Raw genomic sequence first — 21,164 nt, 5'->3', positions numbered from 1 at the left:
TCTGCTCTGCCCGCGATATTGCAGAGCGAACTGCGCCTGCGCGAGCAGACCTAACTGCACAGGCGCGAGATTTGAAAATGCGACGAGGGCGTCATCCCGTCAATCAAGGAAGGAGGACAGCGATCAGCGGCAGGAGGGGGATAAAGGAGCAGAAAAAGAGCCCGCCCATCTGGCCAACCAAGGTAATTAGCATACCTAACGGCCAAATTTTATAAAGTTATTTTTGGGGTCTGGAAGGGGAGTCAGGGCCAAGGTGCACCTTCACAGAATGCAGCCCAGGAGCTGCAGAAGGGGATTCTTTTAGTTTAATAGGTAAAAATCTGGTGACAAGTTCCCTTTAATAGCTAAAACTTATCATGCAGGAAACCAGCTAGGAAGGGGTTAGTGCCCATTTATACCTTTTACAGATCCTTCTGCCCAGTCCTCCTTATGGAGCTGTCCCTACGGGAAGGAAAGGGGGCAAGAGGGGCAGGGAGAGCGATCTGTGTGTCACAGCGGGAGAGCGCCTTTGAAGAAAACGAACCAGGGCTGTGTGTAACGAGCAGCGATCTCGCAGCAGGGGCCAGATCGCTGCTCAGTGTCACACACAGCGAGATCGCTAATGAGGTCACTGCTGCGTCAGAAAAAGCGTGACTCAGCAGCGATCTCGGCAGCGAGCTCGCTGTGTGTGAAGCACCCCTTACTGTGGGGGCAGAGAGGGGAAGCCCCACTGTGGGAGCCAGGGAGGGAGAGCTGTGTTACTTGTGGGGGAGGGGGGGAGGCAGAGAGGGGGAGCTGTGCCCTCTGTGGTAGCCAGGGAGGGAGAGCTGTGTTACTTGTGGGGGAGGGGGGGGGGGGCAGAGAGGGGGAGCTGTGCCCTCTGTGGGAGCCAGGGAGGGAGAGCTGTGTTACTTGTGGGGGAGGGGGGGCAGAGAGGGGGAGCTGTGCCCTCTGTGGGAGCCAGGGAGGGAGAGCTGTGTTACTTGTGGGGGAGGGGGGGGGCAGAGAGGGGATGCTGTGCCCTCTGTGGGAGCCAGGGAGGGAGAGCTGTGTTACTTGTGGGGGAGGGGGGGGGAAGAGAGGGGGAGCTGTGCCCTCTGTGGGAGCCAGGGAGGGAGAGCTGTGTTACTTGTGGGGGAGGGGGGGAGGCAGAGAGGGGGAGCTGAGCCCTCTGTGGGAGCCAGGGAGGGAGAGCTGTGTTACTTGTGGGGGAGGGGGGGAGGCAGAGAGGGGGAGCTGTGCCCTCTGTGGGAGCCAGGGAGGGAGAGCTGTGTTACTTGTGGGGGAGGGGGGGCAGAGAGGGGGAGCTGTGCCCTCTGTGGGAGCCAGGGAGGGAGAGCTGTGTTACTTGTGGGGGAGGGGGGGGCAGAGAGGGGATGCTGTGCCCTCTGTGGGAGCCAGGGAGGGAGAGCTGTGTTACTTGTGGGGGAGGGGGGGGAAGAGAGGGGGAGCTGTGCCCTCTGTGGGAGCCAGGGAGGGAGAGCTGTGTTACTTGTGGGGGAGGGGGGGGGAAGAGAGGGGGAGCTGTGCCCTCTGTGGGAGCCAGGGAGGGAGAGCTGTGTTACTTGTGGGGGAGGGGGGGAGGCAGAGAGGGGGAGCTGTGCCCTCTGTGGGAGCCAGGGAGGGAGAGCTGTGTTACTTGTGGGGGAGGGGGGGGGAAGAGAGGGGGAGCTGTGCCCTCTGTGGGAGCCAGGGAGGGAGAGCTGTGTTACTTGTGGGGGAGGGGGGGGGGGGCAGAGAGGGGGAGCTGTGCCCTCTGTGGGAGCCAGGGAGGGAGAGCTGTGTTACTTGTGGGGGAGGGGGGGGGCAGAGAGAGGGAGCTGTGCCCACTGTGGGAGCCAGGGAGGGAGAGCAGAGAGGGGGAGCTGTACCCACTGTGGGAGCCAGGGTGAACGAGCTGTGTAACTGTGGGGGCAGAGATGGGGAGCTGTGCCCACTGTGGGGGCCAGGGTGAGAGAGCTGTGCCCACTACAGGGGACAGGGAGGGAGAGCTGTGCCCACTACTAGGGGCAGGGAGGGAGTGCTGTGCCACTAATGGGGGCAGGGAGGGAAAGCTGTGCCCAGCACTGGAGGCAGGGACAGAGAGCTGTGCCCACTGCGGGGGCAGGGAGGGAGATCTGTGCCCACTGCGGCGGGCAGGGAGGGAGAGCTGTGCCACTGCGGGGGGCAGGGAGGGAGAGCTGTGCCACTGCGGCGGGCAGGGAGGGAGAGCTGTGCCACTGCGGCGGGCAGGGAGGGAGAGCTGTACCACTGCGGCCGGCAGGGAGGGAGAGCTGTGCCACTGCGGCGGGCAGGGAGGGAGAGCTGTGCCACTGCGGGGGGCAGGGAGGGAGAGCTGTGCCACTGCGGCGGGCAGGGAGGGAGAGCTGTACCACTGCGGCCGGCAGGGAGGGAGAGCTGTGCCACTGCGGCGGGCAGGGAGGGAGAGCTGTGCCACTGCGGGGGGCAGGGAGGGAGCAGGATCCGCCCAGGTCCTTGTTAGGAAATGTTTCATCAGGCTGCCGGAGTGTCTGGAGAAGATGTGTCCAGAAAGATCCTAGCAGGGCTGCCATTACTACCCGTCATTACACATGGCACAAGCCAAGATCCAAGCCAAGGCCAACGAGGGGCACAATGGGGGCAGGTTCTGCCGCTCCATGTCCATGGCAGACCGGTCCTGTCACCTGCTGGAAGTTCTGGATGATCTGGAGATAAGGTAACGGGGGTGAGGAGCCTCAGCCCAGGACCTGGCACTGCCAGCGCCGCAGCCTCACAGGGTGGCAGCATATGCAGAGGGCACAGGGCAGCTGAGATACAATGCACGGGATTAGCAAACTGCTCTGTGCTGCCCTTCAGATTCCTTAGGTGTTATATGCATCTGTGCTCTTGGAACGTTGGGTGACCACTGGCCCCAAAAGAGCCCACCCAGGGCTAGTCTGTGCAGTGCAAATGTGCCCAATCATGCCCCAACATGGGGCAAAACATTACTATCGGAATAACCCGGCAGATCCATTCTGGAGTGTGGGAAAGTCAAGTGAATTCGTCTGCTGATAAGGGTGTGCACAAAGACAACCTGAAGAAATGCCCAAAAGAGGGAACATATGCACAGCAATGGCGAAGGGACGTACGTCCCCCCTTTACTAACCTAATGGGACTGTCCAGGCTTCCAAGGTCGTTATGTGGCTAAGAAGTGACCTGACCATTCTATCTATCTATCTATCATGTATCTATCTATCTATCATGTATCTATCTATCTATCATGTATCTATCCATCTATCATGTATCTAGCTATCTATCATATTCATCTATGTATCTATCTATCTAACTACGTATCTATCTATCTATCATGTATCTATCTATCTATCTATCTATCATGTATCTATCTATCTATCTATCTATCATGTATCTATCTATATCATATTCATCTATGTATCTATCTATCTTTCTATCTATCTAACTACGTATCTATCTATCTATCTATCATGTATCTATATCATGTATCTATCTATCTATCCATCTATCTGTCTATCTATCATCTATCATCTATCTATCTATCTATCTATCATATTCATCTATGTATCTATCTATCTAACTACGTATCTATCTATCTATCATGTATCTATCTATCTATCCATCTATCATGTATCTATCTATCTATCTATCTATCATGTATCTATCTATATCATATTCATCTATGTATCTATCTATCTAACTACGTATCTATCTATCTATCTTTCTATCTATCTAACTACGTATCTATCTATCTATCTATCTATCATGTATCTATCTATCATGTATCTATCTATCTATCCATCTATCTGTCTATCTATCATCTATCATCTATCTATCTATCTATCTATCTATCTATCCATGTATCTATCTATCTATCTATCTATCTATCCATGTATCTATCTATCTATCTATCTATCATCTATCTATCTATCCATGTATCTATCTATCTATCTATCTATCTATCTATCTATCTATCTATCTATCTATCCATGTATCTATCTATCTATCTATCTATCTATCTATCTATCTATCTATCTATCTATCTATCTATCCATGTATCTATCTATCTATCTGTCTATCTATCTATCTATCCATGTATCTATCTATCTATCTATCTGTCTATCTATCTATCCATGTATCTATCTATCTATCTATCTATCTATCCATGTATCTATCTATCTATCTATCTATCTGTCTATCTATCATATTCATCTATGTATCTATCTAACTACGTATCTATCTTATTCATCTATCTATCTTTCCCTCTTTCTATCTATTATCTATCCAACATATGTATCTATCATCTGTCTATTTATTATCTCTCTACTCACTCTCCCCTTCATTACCACATGCCGATGAAAAAATCTGCACCAAAAACATGTCAGAAATGTGCTTTTTGACAGTGCCATTTTCCTGCCAACAGATGCAACAAAAAGCTGCAAAACTGTGAGTGAATTTAGCCAAATAGCACAGGAATTGTTTGTGTGTGATAGCCACTTGCCAGACACATCTATTGAATACATGGGAGCAGCTTCTGGACAATGGTTCGCTGTCAGGTCTGCGTCAAGGTATGAGGGTGGGACAGGATGTGTATGAATGTCTATCGCCCAGCGACCTGTGGTGGCTTACAGGGGGCTCATCTATAATAAAGTGATGTCAGCCATTCCCGACAGGTGTTGAGCTGGCTACTAGCCCCCTGACAGACACGTCGATATCAATGGATTTACTCTGTAGCTCACATGAGAAGGGGAAAAAAGTGTAAAGGCAGAATCTGGGCAGGAGCCCCTCAGTCAGTGACCTGTTACATATCGAAGAGGTGTATAAAATCTCCCAGGATAAATTCCTACTATAACAAAGCAAAAATGGATTCCAGTGTGGACTAGGCCCAGAAATGTGTGTGAATGTTCTGTAACATGACCGGCGCATGCGCTGCTCCAGCTCAGGACACCTGCCGGAATCTGTCCAGACATTAATGTCACACGAGCCACTTCCCTCTTCTTCATTATGACGAGTGTCTCTGAATTTAGACATTTTTAGGTACATTAGGATGTTCACATATTTGTTTGTTAAAGGAATTTTCGACTCTCATGAAAGTAGACCACAAATGCTCTAAAATACCTACTATACCAATCAGAACAGGTGCTTACTCCCCTTCCCCTGGTCCAGTGCTGGCTCTACGACTCTGCTCAGGTCTCAGTGTTTTGGATGCAGTGGTTATATCATGGTGACAGCTCATATGACCACTGCAGCCAATCACGGAGCTCAGCGGCTTGTAGCGTCTACCTCAGTACAGCTCAGTGATTGGCTGCAGTGATGTGAGCTATCGACATGATATAACCGCAGCATCCAAGACCTGAGCGGTGACGGGGAGCCAACGGTGGACCTGGAGAGGGTGAGTACCTGCTCTGTTTGTTATTTTAGAGTTTGGGGTCTACTTTCCGGACAGTAGAAAAACACTTTAAATTCCATGTTTTCTTTGTTATAAGAGAAAAATATGAAATTTAAGTGACAGGTCCATTCACTGGCACCACATACAGAAAAGGGCCCCTATGCAAAACAGTATATGGGCCCTTTGGAGCCTAAAGGGTACTTTACACGCTGCGATATTGCTATCGATATTGCTAGCGAGCGTACCTGCCCCCGTCACGGGCAAAACGCTGGCCGTGGCGCACAACATCGCTTACGCCCGTCACATGGACTTACCTTCCCTGCGACGTCGCTGTGGCCGGCGAACCGCCTCCTTTCTAAGGGGGCGATACGTGCGGTGTCACAGCGAAGTCACACGGCAGCCGTCCAATAGAAGCGGAGGGGCGTAGATGAGCGGGACGAACATCCCGCCCACCTCCTTCCTTCCTCATTGCGGCCGGCCGCAGGTACGAGGTTGTTGCTCGTTCCTGCAGTGTCACACATAGTGATGTGTGCTGCCTCAGCTACGACAAACAACCTCGCTACTGAATAGGCAATGATTTTTAGTAAGTGAACGACGTCTCACATACCAACGATTTTTGCCTCTTTTGCGATCGTTTAAGGTCGTGTTACACGCTGTGACGTCGCTAACAACGCCGGAGGTGCGTCACAAACACCATGACCCCGCCGATATATCGTTAGCCATGTCGCAGCGTGTAAAGCACCCTTAAGAGCTCATCATAATGCACAACTTCACCTGCTTTGGAGGCCAAAATGGGCCCCCCAATCTATTGTGCCCCTGTGTGAGTGCACAGGCTGCGCCAATGATATATCCCCCACTGGATCCATTACATAATCAATACCAGTGGTGCACAACAGACCACATTAATCATATAAGCTTGTTCACAAGTAGTGTTTTTGTTGCATTTTTTCCATGAATTTCTTCATGCATCAAAATGAATGAGATTTCATGAATCTTATTCACAGTGCATTTTTTTTCCTTGCATTTTTTGAGCTGCAGTGTGATCATTTAAAGAGGATGTCCACTACTAGTACAACCCTTTTTTATTCCCCTTGTTCGCCCCTGGAAAAATAAGTAAGCCTTTACTCCCCTCCGGTGCAGCTGCTGTTCTATCGATGTCTGCAGCTGCATTCTTGGGGCCCCTGTGACATTTATTATAACATACAAGCCCCACAACCAATCAGCACTGGCTTCCTTCTCCCCGCCTTCAGACAATTGAGCAGCATGTGAGTGCAGCGCTGACTTCCTGCTCAAATGTCCGAAGGCGGGGAGAAGGAAGCCAGTGCTGATTGGTTGCGGGGCTCCGCATGTCATAAAAAATGTCCCCAGGAATGCAACTTCAGACGTCACTGGGACCGCGGCCGCATTGGAGGTGAATATAGGCTTATTTATTTTTATGGGGGAGAACAAAGGGAATGAGAAGAGATTGTTCAAGTAGTGGACCACCCCTTTAAAAGCTCAGAATGACAATTCTTTTTTGTGTTGTTGCTGCATTTTCTTTTACCTATTTATTTACATACATCAAAAAAAATCTTACATAAAAAATACAAATAAAAGTGGGTGTAAAGTATGTAGCATTTGTCCTGCCAACACTGCAAAAAAAAAAAGGCTGAAAAGCCGGTGAAAGCTGCTGCAGAAACACCAGCGCAGGTGTGAATGGATCCTTTAGCCTTGATATACTGTATGTGCCTATTTGTACACACTTTACCGTACTGACATGACCCGCTGGGAACACTGCGCTGCTGTATGATAACAGATGGCCGTCCACATAACGGCATTCTCCTAAACCTCTTTTACGAGGAAATAGGAAATCCATCTGGAGATGGGCAGCAAACAACTGTATTAATTGCACTGAGAAGCCATTGGTTTGATCCCGTGTTACACATCTGGCTTGTCTGCTCACTTTCCCCCCATTGTGATGCCGGACTCCTGTGTCCTCTGCTGCTCGTCTTTAATATTATTGTTATTATTATTACCTCTTTTTGCATGGTTTACATGCTGCGAGCTGTGTGCTCGGAGCTTATTCCTAATACAGTGTGTATTGTTCTTGGTTGTTTACTCTTTTTATACTTCTCTCTTATCTGTGGTCATTTCACAATTCCTATAGTTGGCTTGACTCCATCTCATCAGAAAGTTCAACTACATTGGCTGAACATTGGAAAAACAAACAAACCTGAGTTGTTTCTTTTAAGTAGAGGACGGCACATTTTCTTTAGTCCCTTGAGTTTGCAAAAATCCTGAAAACCCTTATTATTATGCATTTAATTCTTGTGTAGTTTTTCCTGTGAAGACTTTTTTTATGTTTCGCACCAAATCCTTCTTTGAAGTTGCGCCTATTTTGAAGTCTTTGCGTTTGTGAGAGTGGTTTTTTTTGTAATCCAGGTATTTGTTGTCCACTCATTATTTGCATTTTTTTTCTGAGTCACACATTTTTGTCTCAAAGTTAGTCCAGTCCCCCACCACCACTACCATCCAACTGAAGGGATTTTTTTTGTATGCCAGAAATGTTTGCGTAGATGTTAGCTACTGTAGGTGTAAAGGTAGATACGAGAGGACTTCTGGCAAGTGGCACAACACAGAGGGAACACCAGGGTAGCAATACAACGGAAGGCCATGGTGATACGGAGGAGGGAGTGAGGTCACCTTCTAGCTCTCACCTGAGGCTGATCTGTGCACTCCCTAGATGAGTCCTTTCCCCCATGCGCTGTCGTATGCCTAGGCCCTCGCTGTTCCTGAATTCACCCTGACTAGGGAAGGCCAGCGAGATGCTAATCTCGCCTCTGCAATAAGACAACAAGAGGAAGGTAAGACAGACGGGTGTGGAAAGACACAACAAAAGGCACTCCTTGGTTTCTTTAGCAGGAAACTTTGCAGCTGCAACAGAATCGAACCTAAAGCTATGCAGAGATAAGCTTCTTCAACATGGACAGCATAGGTATGAGCTGTAGCCGGCATAGGGAGGAATGAGGAGCGGAAATCTATAGCAGAATGAAGTGGATGTAGCTTAGGTTAAACTAACTACCTGTTAGAGCACTGCAGGATAGAAATGACCTTAACCCCGTCAGTACTGGATGGAATTAAATACTCTCCAACTCAGGGTACACGAAGATCAGGCACAAAAGTGGATCTGTGATCAACTATACGCAGTGACCAATCCCAAATCCCCCCGAGATCATATCAGGCCGTGACAGTTACCTGCAACATTTTATCTGCTCATACAACTCTTTGCTTTACAAGAAAAAGTTAAAAGATTAAACTAAAGAGTATTTTTGTTTTTGGTCAAAAGTTATTAACCTGCCTGCGCAATTTTCAAGAATTTGGTGCTAAAAACATCAACAAATACATCAAGACAGAAAAGAAAAATGACTTTAAAAAAACACACATGATGAATCGGGCACATGAAATTTCCTGTTTACACATGAAGCTTAAAATCATTTCAGGAGAGGAATGAGCGTTTTGTTAGTCGGGAGATTGCCGGCCTGTTTAGACAGGCAGATAATCGGGAACGAGTGTACCGCGGATTGCGTGCTCCCGACCAGTGTACAGGGCCCTTTTGGCTTCCTGCACATAGTATGATCCCATATTGCAGTCAGTAGGCGTCTATGTTCACTTCGCTTACCTCTGGATACTCTGTGTTATCCCGTGCTTTAAGCTTGGGGATTAATGTCTTTGATATGGCATGTATTGTGTTAGGGCCAGATGGATGGGCAGACCCGGGAGGTGGATCCACTGGGCCGAACTCCCCGATGAGGGAAAGGAGTCCGGTAGCCGGAGCACTTTAGGTAGCAGGACAGTCCGTGCACTAGAGCACCATGGAGAAGTCCCTGGGACCACGGGGTCACTGATGGTGGTCCGGGTGACGGAGCTCAGGTTCGGAAGCCGGGATGATGTCAGGCGGGGTCCGGAACCGTTGGAGCGAGATGACGGGTCACCGCAGGGAACAGAGATGGTACGGACTGTCAGGATGGCAGATAGGCAGCGTTCGGGGTTCGAGATACAGCAGGACCGGATGGCAATGCAGGATCGGCTCTAGAAGAGAGAGAGGTAAGTATCTCACAGAAACACAAGGAGACCTGACTCCTAGCTTGGTAAACACGAAGAACAGGCCCCGCCCCCTTGGACATTAAACCCCTTTATACCCTGTACCTTAGTGCATCATTTCCTGTTAGTGGACACTGGCCCTTTAAGAAAGGGTCAGTGACCGCGCGCGCGCCCTAATGCGCATGCGCGCGGCCCGGGTGCCAGAAGCCAGGGCAGGAAGCTGAGAGGAGGAAGCAGCAGAGCCGGGCAGAGGCTGGGAAGCCGACGGGCGCCGGGAGCGGGGACCAGGAGGCCTGGGAAGCGCGGGCAATGGAGGCTGAAGAGCGGGGAGCGTGGCAGGTGAGCCGGGGAGCGGAGCAGAGGACCCGGGGAGCGTGACATATTGCATCATGGCACAATTTCATTTGTTGTTATCCATGTGAGAGTTGGAGGCTCATGGTGGTCAGCAGCAGCCCATAGATGTTATGAGCAGTGGGTTTTGGATATGTAAAATGTACAGGAGTTCCAAAATCTTGCCACTGCTATTTCTAAGCAGGAAGAGTAAGCAATGCTGGGGATCTAAATTTGTCATTGCCTAAAATAAAAAGCCAACAGTGAGTCTGCTCAGGAGTTGACCTCTTCTGTCCAGCTGCTTTCTGTTTCTTAGTTATTGCTGAGTCTGAGAGCAGCAGATGACCATTACAGTTGCCAAATAGGTCACCAAGTTTATCCAGATTCCTAAATGGCAACTATGGCTAATCCTGGGCTCTTTCCCCTAGAGCTTGTAAGTGCAGCTTTGAAGCGAGCCGGATCTCTGGTCCTTGCCAGTTTCAGTGAATTTGTGCTCCTCTGATGCTGCAGTACCAATGTTGCCGCTGCTTATAGCGTGCCAGGGTGCATCATTTGGACCAGCAGCGTAATCATTGAAGAGCCACTTAAGTGGGTTTTTTTGGGGTTTTTTCAGCCCTGGGGATAGTGTTTTTAACCTACTCCTATACTTGCCCTCCAGCGTCTTCACCTTTTACCAACATTGCTCCGATCCCGTGGAGCCATCTTGTTACTTCAACGTCTCAGGCCACATGCACACGTTGAGTATTTGCTTAGGTTTTTTCCCTCAGTATTTTTATGCCAAAAAATAGGAGTTGGTGAAAAATGCAGAGGTTTTCACTATTATACTTACCCTCTGATTGTCCCACTCCTGAATTTTACTTAAAAAATCCAGGAGTGGGATAAAATCCTGGTGGTTGGTTCCCTTTAACGTGTTCACATCCACTTATTTAGACATTAATTTTTCTCGCATGAGTTTTATATGTGTTATTCATAAATTATAGTCTATGGTGCTAGTCACAAGTCCGTGTATTTTTGTGGACAAATGGTAGTCTATGGGGTCAATGAAAAATCGGACAGCAATCAAATGACCTCCATTTTCACTGAATGACTGATAGGAGAAGCTTGAGAACCCTCCATCAGTTTGGTTTTTACGAGAAACACTGATGGTGAAAGCTGACATTCTGACCCAACACCGATGAAAATCTGATCCAAAACCCAGACGAAAATCAGACAGGCTTTTGCATGGGGATAAATCGTGTCTGAATGAGACCTTATGCATCAATTTTCTCTTCTGCAGGTGAATAGCATAAAAATATGCCACTTGTAGCCAGATATGTTTACTCAGTGCGGTGAAACCAGATACTTAGGTTGATAAAAGACGAAGTTCAACCTTTCGCCACAATTATACATTTTTTTTTATCACTGAATTATCTTACAAATAATGCCATTTTTCCTTAGGAATTTATCCAGCTCTTTTTTAAAAGTTGTTATAGTATTTGCCATCACTACCTCTTGTGGTAGAGCATTCTACAGTCTGACTGCTCTAACTGTAAAGAACCCTTTCCTATTTAGCTGCTGGAATTGACTTTGTAGTGAGTGCCTCCTGGTCCTTTGCACAGTCTTTGGAAGGAATAAGTCATATGCCAGTCCTTTGTATTAACCACTGTTTATCGCAGTAATTTTACAATTATCATGATAATAACCTGTGATTTGACCACACCATTCTGTAAGGATTTAGAGGCAGTCGTATGCCGGAAAGCATGACTTTAGCTTGGTAATCACTTTCTGCATCTGGAGGAGAGATCTCTGTCCAGCCGATATTATTAGAACAGTGATGAAACCACTGAGAGCTATTTGTTTTGTTACTGGCTTGGCCGTTCTCCACTGTACTAGCCTTTCCAGCAGTGACTCATGGGCAGAGGTTACGTAGATGTTCCTCGGTGGAGCCACACCATGGAATTTGAGTGTAATTGTGAAGAGTGCTCGAAATTCACATAGCTCAGCATCGACATCATTCAGAGGGCTTTGTTCTTGTTAATCTGAGAAGGAAGTGATCACATCTAATGCGTTCGCCACGTGTGGAGTCTACTTCATTATGTATGAGAATCATTGCCGAGTCCTGAATGACTTCTGAGTTGTATATAGCCGGTCTTATATCACTCATATGAGCAGTAGAATAAAGAGTGAATGGCCTCAGCACGGCTCCCGTCATATAGACCGGAATGGGGGCTATCAGGAATTCTTGACGTACTGGAATTTAGTTTTTGATTGTCCTTCGAGATTCAATAGTTCAAAAGAAGATGCGCCAAAGACCTACATAAGGTCTGCATGAGTATACGGGGGCTTGTATGATGGGTAGGCAGAAAGTAACATGCCTCACCCTATATAACAGGTCAGGACAGAAGACTTTCCTAAACAGCATTGTCCTACCTAGCGTGCTTAGGATCAGCTCACAATAAGCTTGGAATTAAAGTATTTTTCCAATTATATATAATTTATGTCAGGCTTAAAGAAGTCATGGAAAACATAGTTTTCATGTGTCTCAGTAGTTAGTTAATAAAACTGCAATCATTTTCCATATACAATCTTAACCCCTTCTTTTCCATTTTTGCACTTTGTATTTTACCTCCCTTTATTCCAAGAGCCATAAAGCCATAACTTTTTTTTTTTATTTTTCTTTCCATATAGCCGTGTGAGGTCTTGATTTTTGCGTGACGAGTTGTACTTTTGAACATCATCCATTGTATCATGTGATATACTGAAAAGCTGGAAAAAAAAATTAAAAGTATGGCAAAATAGCCCAATTTGATTTTTTGGGGATTTTTTCTTTACAGTGTTCGTTTAACATTAAAAATTACATGGAAATACGATTCTCCAGGCCAGTGCAATTACCGCAATACAAAATATGCATAGTTTTTGTTTTAAGTGTTGGAAAAAAAAAATCAATTTGTAAAAAAAAATATGAAAAATCAAAAAATAAATTCACAATTTCCCTAGAGCCGTAACATTTTCAATTTTCGGGAGATGGAGCTGTGCGAGGGATTGTTTTTTCACCCTGAAACAAAGTTGTTGTTGAAACTATTTTGGGGTATGTAAGATTTTTCAATCAGCTTTTGTTACATGATTATACGCTATTGCGACAGACAAAAAAATGCAATTTTGGCATTTTGATGTTTTTATCTATTTTCACTATTTTAACATTTTTTAAATTTTTTTATTATATTTGATAGTCCACTTAGGAGACTTGAATGTATGATCATATGATCGCTTGTGCTATATACAGCAATACCACAGTATTGCTGTATATAGCAAAAATCATAGTCTATGAACAGCTTGTACAGGAGTACCATCATGACAGGCGTTAGGGTCTTCATCAGAACCCTGGCTGTCACGGGAGCTCATTGGCTCCCTACAATCACGTCGTAGCCCTGTCATCTGTATGTTTTTGGTTTTTTAGCTATACTACATTTTAAGTCCCCAACATACCTTTTATAAGTGGGCTAGTTAGCATTTTAGCGGTGACGGACTCCCTTTCAATGTATATGACAAAGAATGGCTGCCTGAAAAAATCATCTCCTACATTGAAATAAAATTAAGTACACTGCTCCACCTTTCATTTACATTTGCTAAATATTTTTTTTTCAGCTTTTTGATATATTGTACACGTTATGTGCTATTTTTAATTTTACAACAATCTGTCTGAAAGGCATGTTTAGTGAAAACCATCAACAGGTAGGGTATGAGACCTTATTTAGCATTATTTCCGGTTTGGGATGAAGAATGAACTGGCTTTTTAGGAATATTCTTTATGTCTATTATTTCTGACACAGAGGTATATCTATATATCGGGCTGTGTCCCCCAAAACTTTAAGGGTGCATTCACAGGGAGTTTTGTCTTGCAGATTTTGGTACTGAATCCATGTGTTTTTTGTTCATAAGTTAGGGTAAAAATGCCTATACAACACATATCTGTTGAGAAAAACACATTTGCCGTTTTTATGTTGGGTTTTTCTTCCAACTTGGAAAACATTTGATGGCTAGATTCCACATGGAAATTAGCAATAATGAACGGTATAAATTTGCATGTTAACCTGCGGTAGCACAAACTGCTAATTCCGCCTCCAAACCCGAGGTTCTGACCCAGATTTCTGCTGCGGATTCCAGACCAAATACATGTTGGGGTTTTGCTTCATGAATTGACTCCATGTGTATACACCCTAACTAACGGAGCGGTATAATAAGTCTCTCCTTCATTTAATGAAATGTGTACCATTACTGGCCCATTTGGTGGAAGGAAACACTGTACATAGCGGTCAGATAGTCTGATCACAGCAGAGGGTGTATATCACATGTACAGTTCTGGCAAAAATTAAGAGACCACTGCAAAATTTTCAATTTTCCTGATTTTTCTCTTTATAGGTATATTTTTGAGTGAAATGTAAATTGTTATTTTATTCTATAAACTACAGACAACATGTCTCCGAATTTCCAAGCAAAAAAATTTGTATTTATTTTCTGAAAATGAGTAATGGTCAAAATAACAAAAAAAATGCGTTGCTTTCAGACCTCAAATAATGCAAAGAAAACAAGTTCATAATCATTTAGAAATACTAATGTTTTAACTCTGGAAGAGTTCAGAAATCAATGTTTTGTGGAATAACCATGATTTTTAATCACAGCTTTCATGCGTCTTTGCATGTTTCCCACCAGTCTTTCACATTCCCTTTGGGTGATCTTATGCCACTCCTGGTGCAAAAATGTAATCAGTTCTTCTTTGTTTGATGACTTGTGACTATCCATCTTCCTCTTGATTATATTCCAGAGGTTTTCAATGGGGTTCATGTCTGGAGATTTGGCTGGCAATGACAGGGTTTTGATGTGGTGGTCCTTCATCCACACATTGATTGACCTAGCTGCATGGCATGGCGCATTGTCCTACTGGAAAAAAAACAGTCCTGCCTGAGCAGAAGGAAGCAATTGTTTTACCAGGATAACCTTGTATGCGCCTTGATTCATACGTCCTTCCCAAAGATTAACCGGCCCAATTCCAACCTTGCTGAAGTATCCCCAGATCATCATCGATCCTCCACCAAATTTCACAGTGGGTGCAAGACACAGTGGCTTGTAAGCTTTTCCAGGTCTCCGTCTAACCATTAGACAACCAGGTGTTGGGCAAAGCTGAAAATTAGACTCATCAGAAAAGATTGCCTTACTCCAGTCCTCTATGGTCCAATTGGGCAGATTAAACTTTGTGAAGGACTTATGAATCAAGCCGCATACAAGATTATCCTGGAAAACAGTTGCTTCCTTCTGCTCAGGCAATGTTCCCCTGAGGAACTCTGGGGACTGTTTTTTCCAGCAGGACAATGCACCTTGCCACACAACTAGGTCAATCAATGTATGGATGAAGGACCACCACATCAAAACCCTGTCATGGCCAGCCAATCTCCAGACCTGAACCCCATTGAAAACCTCTGGAATATAATCAAGAGGAAAATGGATAGTCACAAGCCATCAAACAAAGAAGAACTTCTTACATTTTTGCACCAGGAGTGGCATAAGGTTACCCAAAAGCAGTGTGAAACACTGGTGGAAAGCATGCCAAGACGCATGAAAGCTGTGATTAAACATCATGGTTATTCCACAAAATATTGATTTCTGAACTCTTCCTGACTTAAAACATTATTAGTATTGTTGTCTCTAAATGATTATGAACTTGTTTTATTTGCATTATTTGAGGTGTCTGAAAGCAATGCATTGTTTTGTTATTTTGACCATTTCTCATTTTCAGAAAATAAATATAAAATTTATTGCTTGGAAATTTGGAGACATGTTGTCAGTAGTTTATAGAATAAAAAAAAATTTACATTTTCCTCAAAAATATACCTATAAAGAGAAAAATCAGAAAAACTGACAATTTTGCAGTGGTCTCTTAATTTTTTGCCAGAGCTGTACGTGTGGTTGCACGGAATATATCTCATTCTATGGACTGTAGAACTGAATCACTGTGAATGTTATACACCACCCTGGCTAAAAATACTCCTTAAACATGCTACGCTGGGTATTTTTACTCTGCTAAGAAAATGTTTAGTGCAACCTCTGATTGAACCGGATTGTGACACTTAGGAGGCCTCAGCCAGTATTTCTACGGATCATTATGGCCTGTATCTATTACCCTTCTGTGTTGAGCACTTATTGCTGGCATGGGTGCTGCCTTTCTTGTTAAATGATCTCTAAGTAAACAAAGTACATTCGATTGTCATGTGATGCCATTATAAAACGCCTGCAAAGCTGTAATAAACCATGAAACTGAGACAGGTGTTCAGCCTATAACCTCCTGGACTGACCCCAGTCTCCTCTATCAGCTTCCTGATTATTTACTTTGTATATTTGGTAACCAAACTCGGCCCCAATGGGTGTAAATGTGTAACATAATCTCACACCACACAATTGAGGTTAATCATCAGGCTATATTTACACGTGTCTATTTTTACATCCATGTAAACCGGACAATTTTTCTCTCATATCTTTTCCGTGTTAGGCCCCTTTCACACGTCAGTGATTCTGGGACGTTTGTGCTTTTTTTTAAACGTACCAGAATCACTGACATACGCAGACCCATTATAATCAATGGGTCTGCTCACACATCAGTGATTTTTCACTGACCATGTCTCCGTGCAGCGTTCACGCGTGTCTGTGATTGCTGCACGGAGACATGTCCATTTTTTTCTGGCATCACTGATGTCCCACGGACCATGCAGTGGTGTGATCCGTGAGACACGTGCCAAAAAAAAAACGTGCTTGAAAAATAAAAATCATTTTTAATCACCCGGCTCTAGCGATGTCCTCTGCAGCCCGTGCAGCCTGCTGCTTCTGAGCCGGCTCATTACTGTCGCGCATATTCATGATGCACGACACAGCCAACCCGGAAGCAGCTGTTGCAGGGGTCAGCGCCGGCCGGATGCTGCACCGCGGGAGCTATCAGCACCATGGAGAGCGGGAGCGCGCACAGGTGAGTTAATCTCTAAGTGCAATCACGGGCCACGGAGAACGGAGCCCGGATTGCACTTAGACAACCCACGTGTGCCGTGATTCACGGCACACAGAGGGACATGTGCGTGTTTTACACGCCAGTGAAAAACGTCAGTGTTTTTCACTGACGTGTGAAACGGGCCTAACATACATTTTTTTAACCAAGTTTAAATACTCAAGCAGGTAGACTGTCTGAATTTTTATTTCTCCAATGACTTTTAACTAAAGATGGGTGAACTCGCAGATGTTCGGATTCAGCGGGTCCACCCGGACTTAAAAGAAAAAATTTGGTTTGGGATCAGACTTGAACCTGAACGCTGAACCCCCATACATTGTGCTGTAAATTGGTGGTAGAAAGCAGGGCTGTGGAGTCGGTATAAAATGCACCGACTCCGACTCTTAAAATATATACGATACTAAATTGGCGACAGTAGTGCAATGCAGAGTGTGATGCAAATGTTTTCATAGGAATTTGGGAAACTTATGAAATGTCCTATAAATGGCTGTTCTATTCCTGATCTAAGGCTACATTCACACACAGCATTTTTGCTGCATTTTTTGAGGATACGTTTTTCAGCTGCAAAAGCAGACCAGCTTTTTAAAAAAAACGCATCACCTGAAAAGTTTTTGAGCTCATAAATAATATTTTCAATAGCAAAAGCAGATTAGAAAAACACGACACAAACTGACTGCTCATTCTTTGTGAGGATCCTCACAAAACGCTGTGTCTGAATGTCCTATCTTTCACCCATTGCCTTTGCTCGGATGCCAGAGTCACTGCATTTCACTGAATTATTTTGCCATCAATGTTCAATATGTTTGTGACAAGAAAGAAATTGTTAGCAAGACACTGGCAGTAAAAGATAGTAAAGCTCATCACATCAGCCAGTTTCTCCAGGCCTTAGTGGAAAAAGTTCTGCAAGATTAGGAACGCAAAAAAGAACAGCTTCTTGCCATTGTAACGGACAATGCTTCAAACATAAGTACAATTAAACTGATGAATGAGAGTAATGAACAACAGCAGAAGAAAATTTAGGATTTAGTATGTTAGAGATGGAAGGCCACAGTGCTGCTCATGTAACTGAGGAACAAACAGATATTACAACAGAAGAACAGCAAAATGATACTTTAGGATTAGATGATCTTGTTGAAGCTGCTTCAAAACACTTTCATATTCATCACATGCGCTGTGTTGTGCATACGCTGCAGCTGGCAATAAGAGATAGTCTGCAAGAGGGACCTGGTTTCACACATCCATCTTTTCGCCGGTTTGGCGGATGCGGCGTACTCCAGTACAGTGCATACAGTACAGTGGCAGCGCGACAAACGACGATCACATGCTTTCATGTGACCGGAGCATGTGACCCGAAAGTTGTGGCGCTTCCACTGTACTGTATCGTACTGTACTGGCGTGCGCCGCATCCGCCAAACCAGTGAAAAGCCAGATGTGTGAAACTGGGTGGACATGCTGGAAATCTGATTGGAAAAGTGAGGAAGTTGGTTATTGCCGCCAGAACCCCTAAAATTGATTCCATCTTGAAGAGACGTGCTGGAAAAGAGGCAATTGTTGATCAAGCCACTCGGTGAGGCAGCACTTATTTAATGACTGAGTGATTGTTTGAACTAAAATCGTTTCTTCTAGATATGGTGAATCCTCAAGTAACCTTAAATGAAGGTCAATGGACACAGGTGGTTGAATTGAAGGAATTGCTTAATCACCCATTTACCGTGACTAAAAAAATTACAAGCTGAGTATTTAACTCCTGGCATTTTCATAAGGGAGTGGAAGAACTTGCTATTTTCCCTGTCCCAAAGAGGAGGTTTAATCGCAGATGGCATTTCTGCTTCAATGAAACGGAGAGAGACACAGCTATTGGAAAATAGAATTCTTCTGGCAGCTGTTTATGTGGACCTAAGTCATCATACTGTCACGCTCCCGGTGTCCCAGCAGCGCTCCTTACCTAGTGAGCCTGTTTTACCATCCAGGCACCGCTCCGTGCTCACTGATCCAGTCACGCCATCGCACCACCGCTCCTTGCTCACTGGTCCAGTCCATGCGTCCACCGGTCACGCCTGCCGCTCCCGCTCTTGCTCCCCTGAGTCCTGTTCCAGGTCTCAGGAGTCTGACTCTGACTGATGCCTCTGTATAGGACCGGGCCGCGCCCACTCACCTGGTCTTATAGGCCCAGCACTGCTGCAACAGGAAATGACCTGAGGCTGTGCTGGGTATATAAGACTGGCCTTTCCATGTGGGCGGGGCCTGATCATCGCTTGTGTTTCTTTGCTTTGTCTTGCGAGCTAGGTGCTCAGGTCCTTTTGTTCCTGTTTCCTGTATTACTGCCTTAAAGTACGCTGTGACCCTAGTGACCTGGTCCTGTCTTTGCTTCCTGATACCTGCACCTGTTCCTGTAACGTCCTATGGGACTCCATGACCCTGTTGACCTGGTTCTTCCTGTTCCTGCCACGCTACTGCTCCAGCTACAGTGTACCCTGCCCTCCAGGTGGGGTGCTCGGTCCAGTGGATCCACCTCCTGGTCCTACCAGTCCTCCCCGGCCCTCACACATATACTGCTTGATGATCAACAGCTTAGTAAAGGAAAAGAAGCTTTGAGTGAGGTAGCAGTTAGGATGAGTGGCTACAGGACTGCCAGGCGCAAGAGGACTTGGGGCCTGACAGTGCTACTGCTGCCATATCTTCCACCTCATCAGATGAGGAGTTTAACTTTGACAAGTATTTGGATGACATGGAGCAGGCAAAGTGTTGCCAGAAGGAAAAAGATTTCACTGCGTTTCCTATAGCAGCAGATTGATCAGATTTCAGTAAAATTTTTCACTTGCTCTCAAAGAAATAGAAAAATTCAACCATTCATCAAAACTGACTGTGCGTGAGGCAATTCCTTTATATCCAGAAATTGTTAGAGATGTTGCCCATGTGGTTACGGCTTTGCCTCCAACCCAAGTTAGTGTAGAGAGGTTGTTCTCTAGCCTTAAATTATTAGGTCAGATTTGAGGTAATCTGCGAAGGAGGATCTGATGGAAGCAATTCTATTTCTTACAACAAATTCATAGACTGCACAAATGTTATTTAGTATGTTTTTGTTGAAAACTGTTTTTTGCCACTTATATATAACACTATGTAATACACTATGTAAGTGGCAAAAAACAGTTTTCAACAAAAACATACTAAATAACAACATTTAGTATATTGCTTATATTTAAGTGAAAAATTTATTGTAGTACAATGTGAACATCAACACTTAATAAGTTTTATGATACAACAATCAAGATATTTAGATAGAACATAAAATATATTTATTGGAATACAACTTCAGAACACAAAAAACTGTAATAAATTGTAAATATGTAATACAACATGTAATTTTTTATATATATATATATATATATATATATATATATATATATAGCTATATATAGATATATATATATATATATATATATATATATATATATATATATATATAAAATTATACATGCACACACAAGATATATATGTAATCTACTGTATATTACATATTGTATTACAAATTTACAATTTATTACAGTTTTTTGTGTTGTAAAGTATTCCAATAAATATATTTTATGTTCTATCTAAATATCTTGATTATTGTATCATAAAAATTATTAAATGTCTGATGTTCACATTGTACTACAATACATTTTTCACTTAACTATAAGCAATATATGTGGGAGTTGGAGTCTCGGAGTCGGAGTCGAAGGTTTGGCTTACCGACTCCACAGCCCTGGAAAGGGCTAGGGGGATTACAGCAGCAGTGATATACTTACCAACTTTCCACACGGTTTTCACACTGCTTCCAGGTCCGCTCATTAACCCTCATACATATTCACTGCTTCCCCCGCCCACCGGCAATCTCGGCGTCTCTGATTGGTTGCAGTCAGACCATGCTCCCACCCTGTATGACAGTGTCTGTGATTGGTTGAAATCACACATGCTGTCCTATAAGTGGTGTAAAAATAAATAAATTGGCGAAGGGGCCCCCCATGTTGTGATACCCAGCGCAGATAAAGCAAATGGCTACAGGCTGCAACCCCCAGCCTTGCGCTTATCTTGGCTGTGTAGCAAAATGATTGTCACCCTATGCGGCTTTCTTTTAAAAAAATATTTAAATAAATCATTTTAAAAAGTGTCTGGTGGTCCCCCTCAATTCTGATACCCAGCCAAGATAAAGCTGACAGCTGAGGGCTGGTATTCTCAGCCTGGGGAGTCCCATGGTTATTGTCCCTCAGTTATAAAAACGTGTATAACAAAGCGTGTAATTTCAATCATTTTCTCGGTAAAATACTTAAAAGGAGTACTCCCATCTCCAAGATCCTATCTCAATATGTAGTAGGTGTAATGATAATA

General features: G+C 44.6%; 1 protein-coding gene across 1 annotated transcript in view; it reads left to right on the top strand.

The window, feature by feature from the left end:
* Nucleotides 1–2,427: 2,427 nt before the first annotated feature.
* The window catches only part of BAG2 (BAG cochaperone 2), a 28,651-nt gene continuing 9,914 nt past the window's right edge, over nucleotides 2,428–21,164 (top strand). The window contains exon 1 of the mRNA XM_075340268.1: nucleotides 2,428–2,674. Coding sequence (XP_075196383.1) covers nucleotides 2,550–2,674 — 125 coding nt within the window. The 5' untranslated portion in view covers nucleotides 2,428–2,549. The remainder of the gene's footprint in view (nucleotides 2,675–21,164) is intronic.

This window comes from Anomaloglossus baeobatrachus, chromosome 3 (genome assembly GCF_048569485.1).
Source record: "Anomaloglossus baeobatrachus isolate aAnoBae1 chromosome 3, aAnoBae1.hap1, whole genome shotgun sequence".
Taxonomy (NCBI): Eukaryota; Metazoa; Chordata; class Amphibia; order Anura; family Aromobatidae; genus Anomaloglossus; species Anomaloglossus baeobatrachus.
This window is presented reverse-complemented; position numbering and strand designations above follow the sequence as displayed.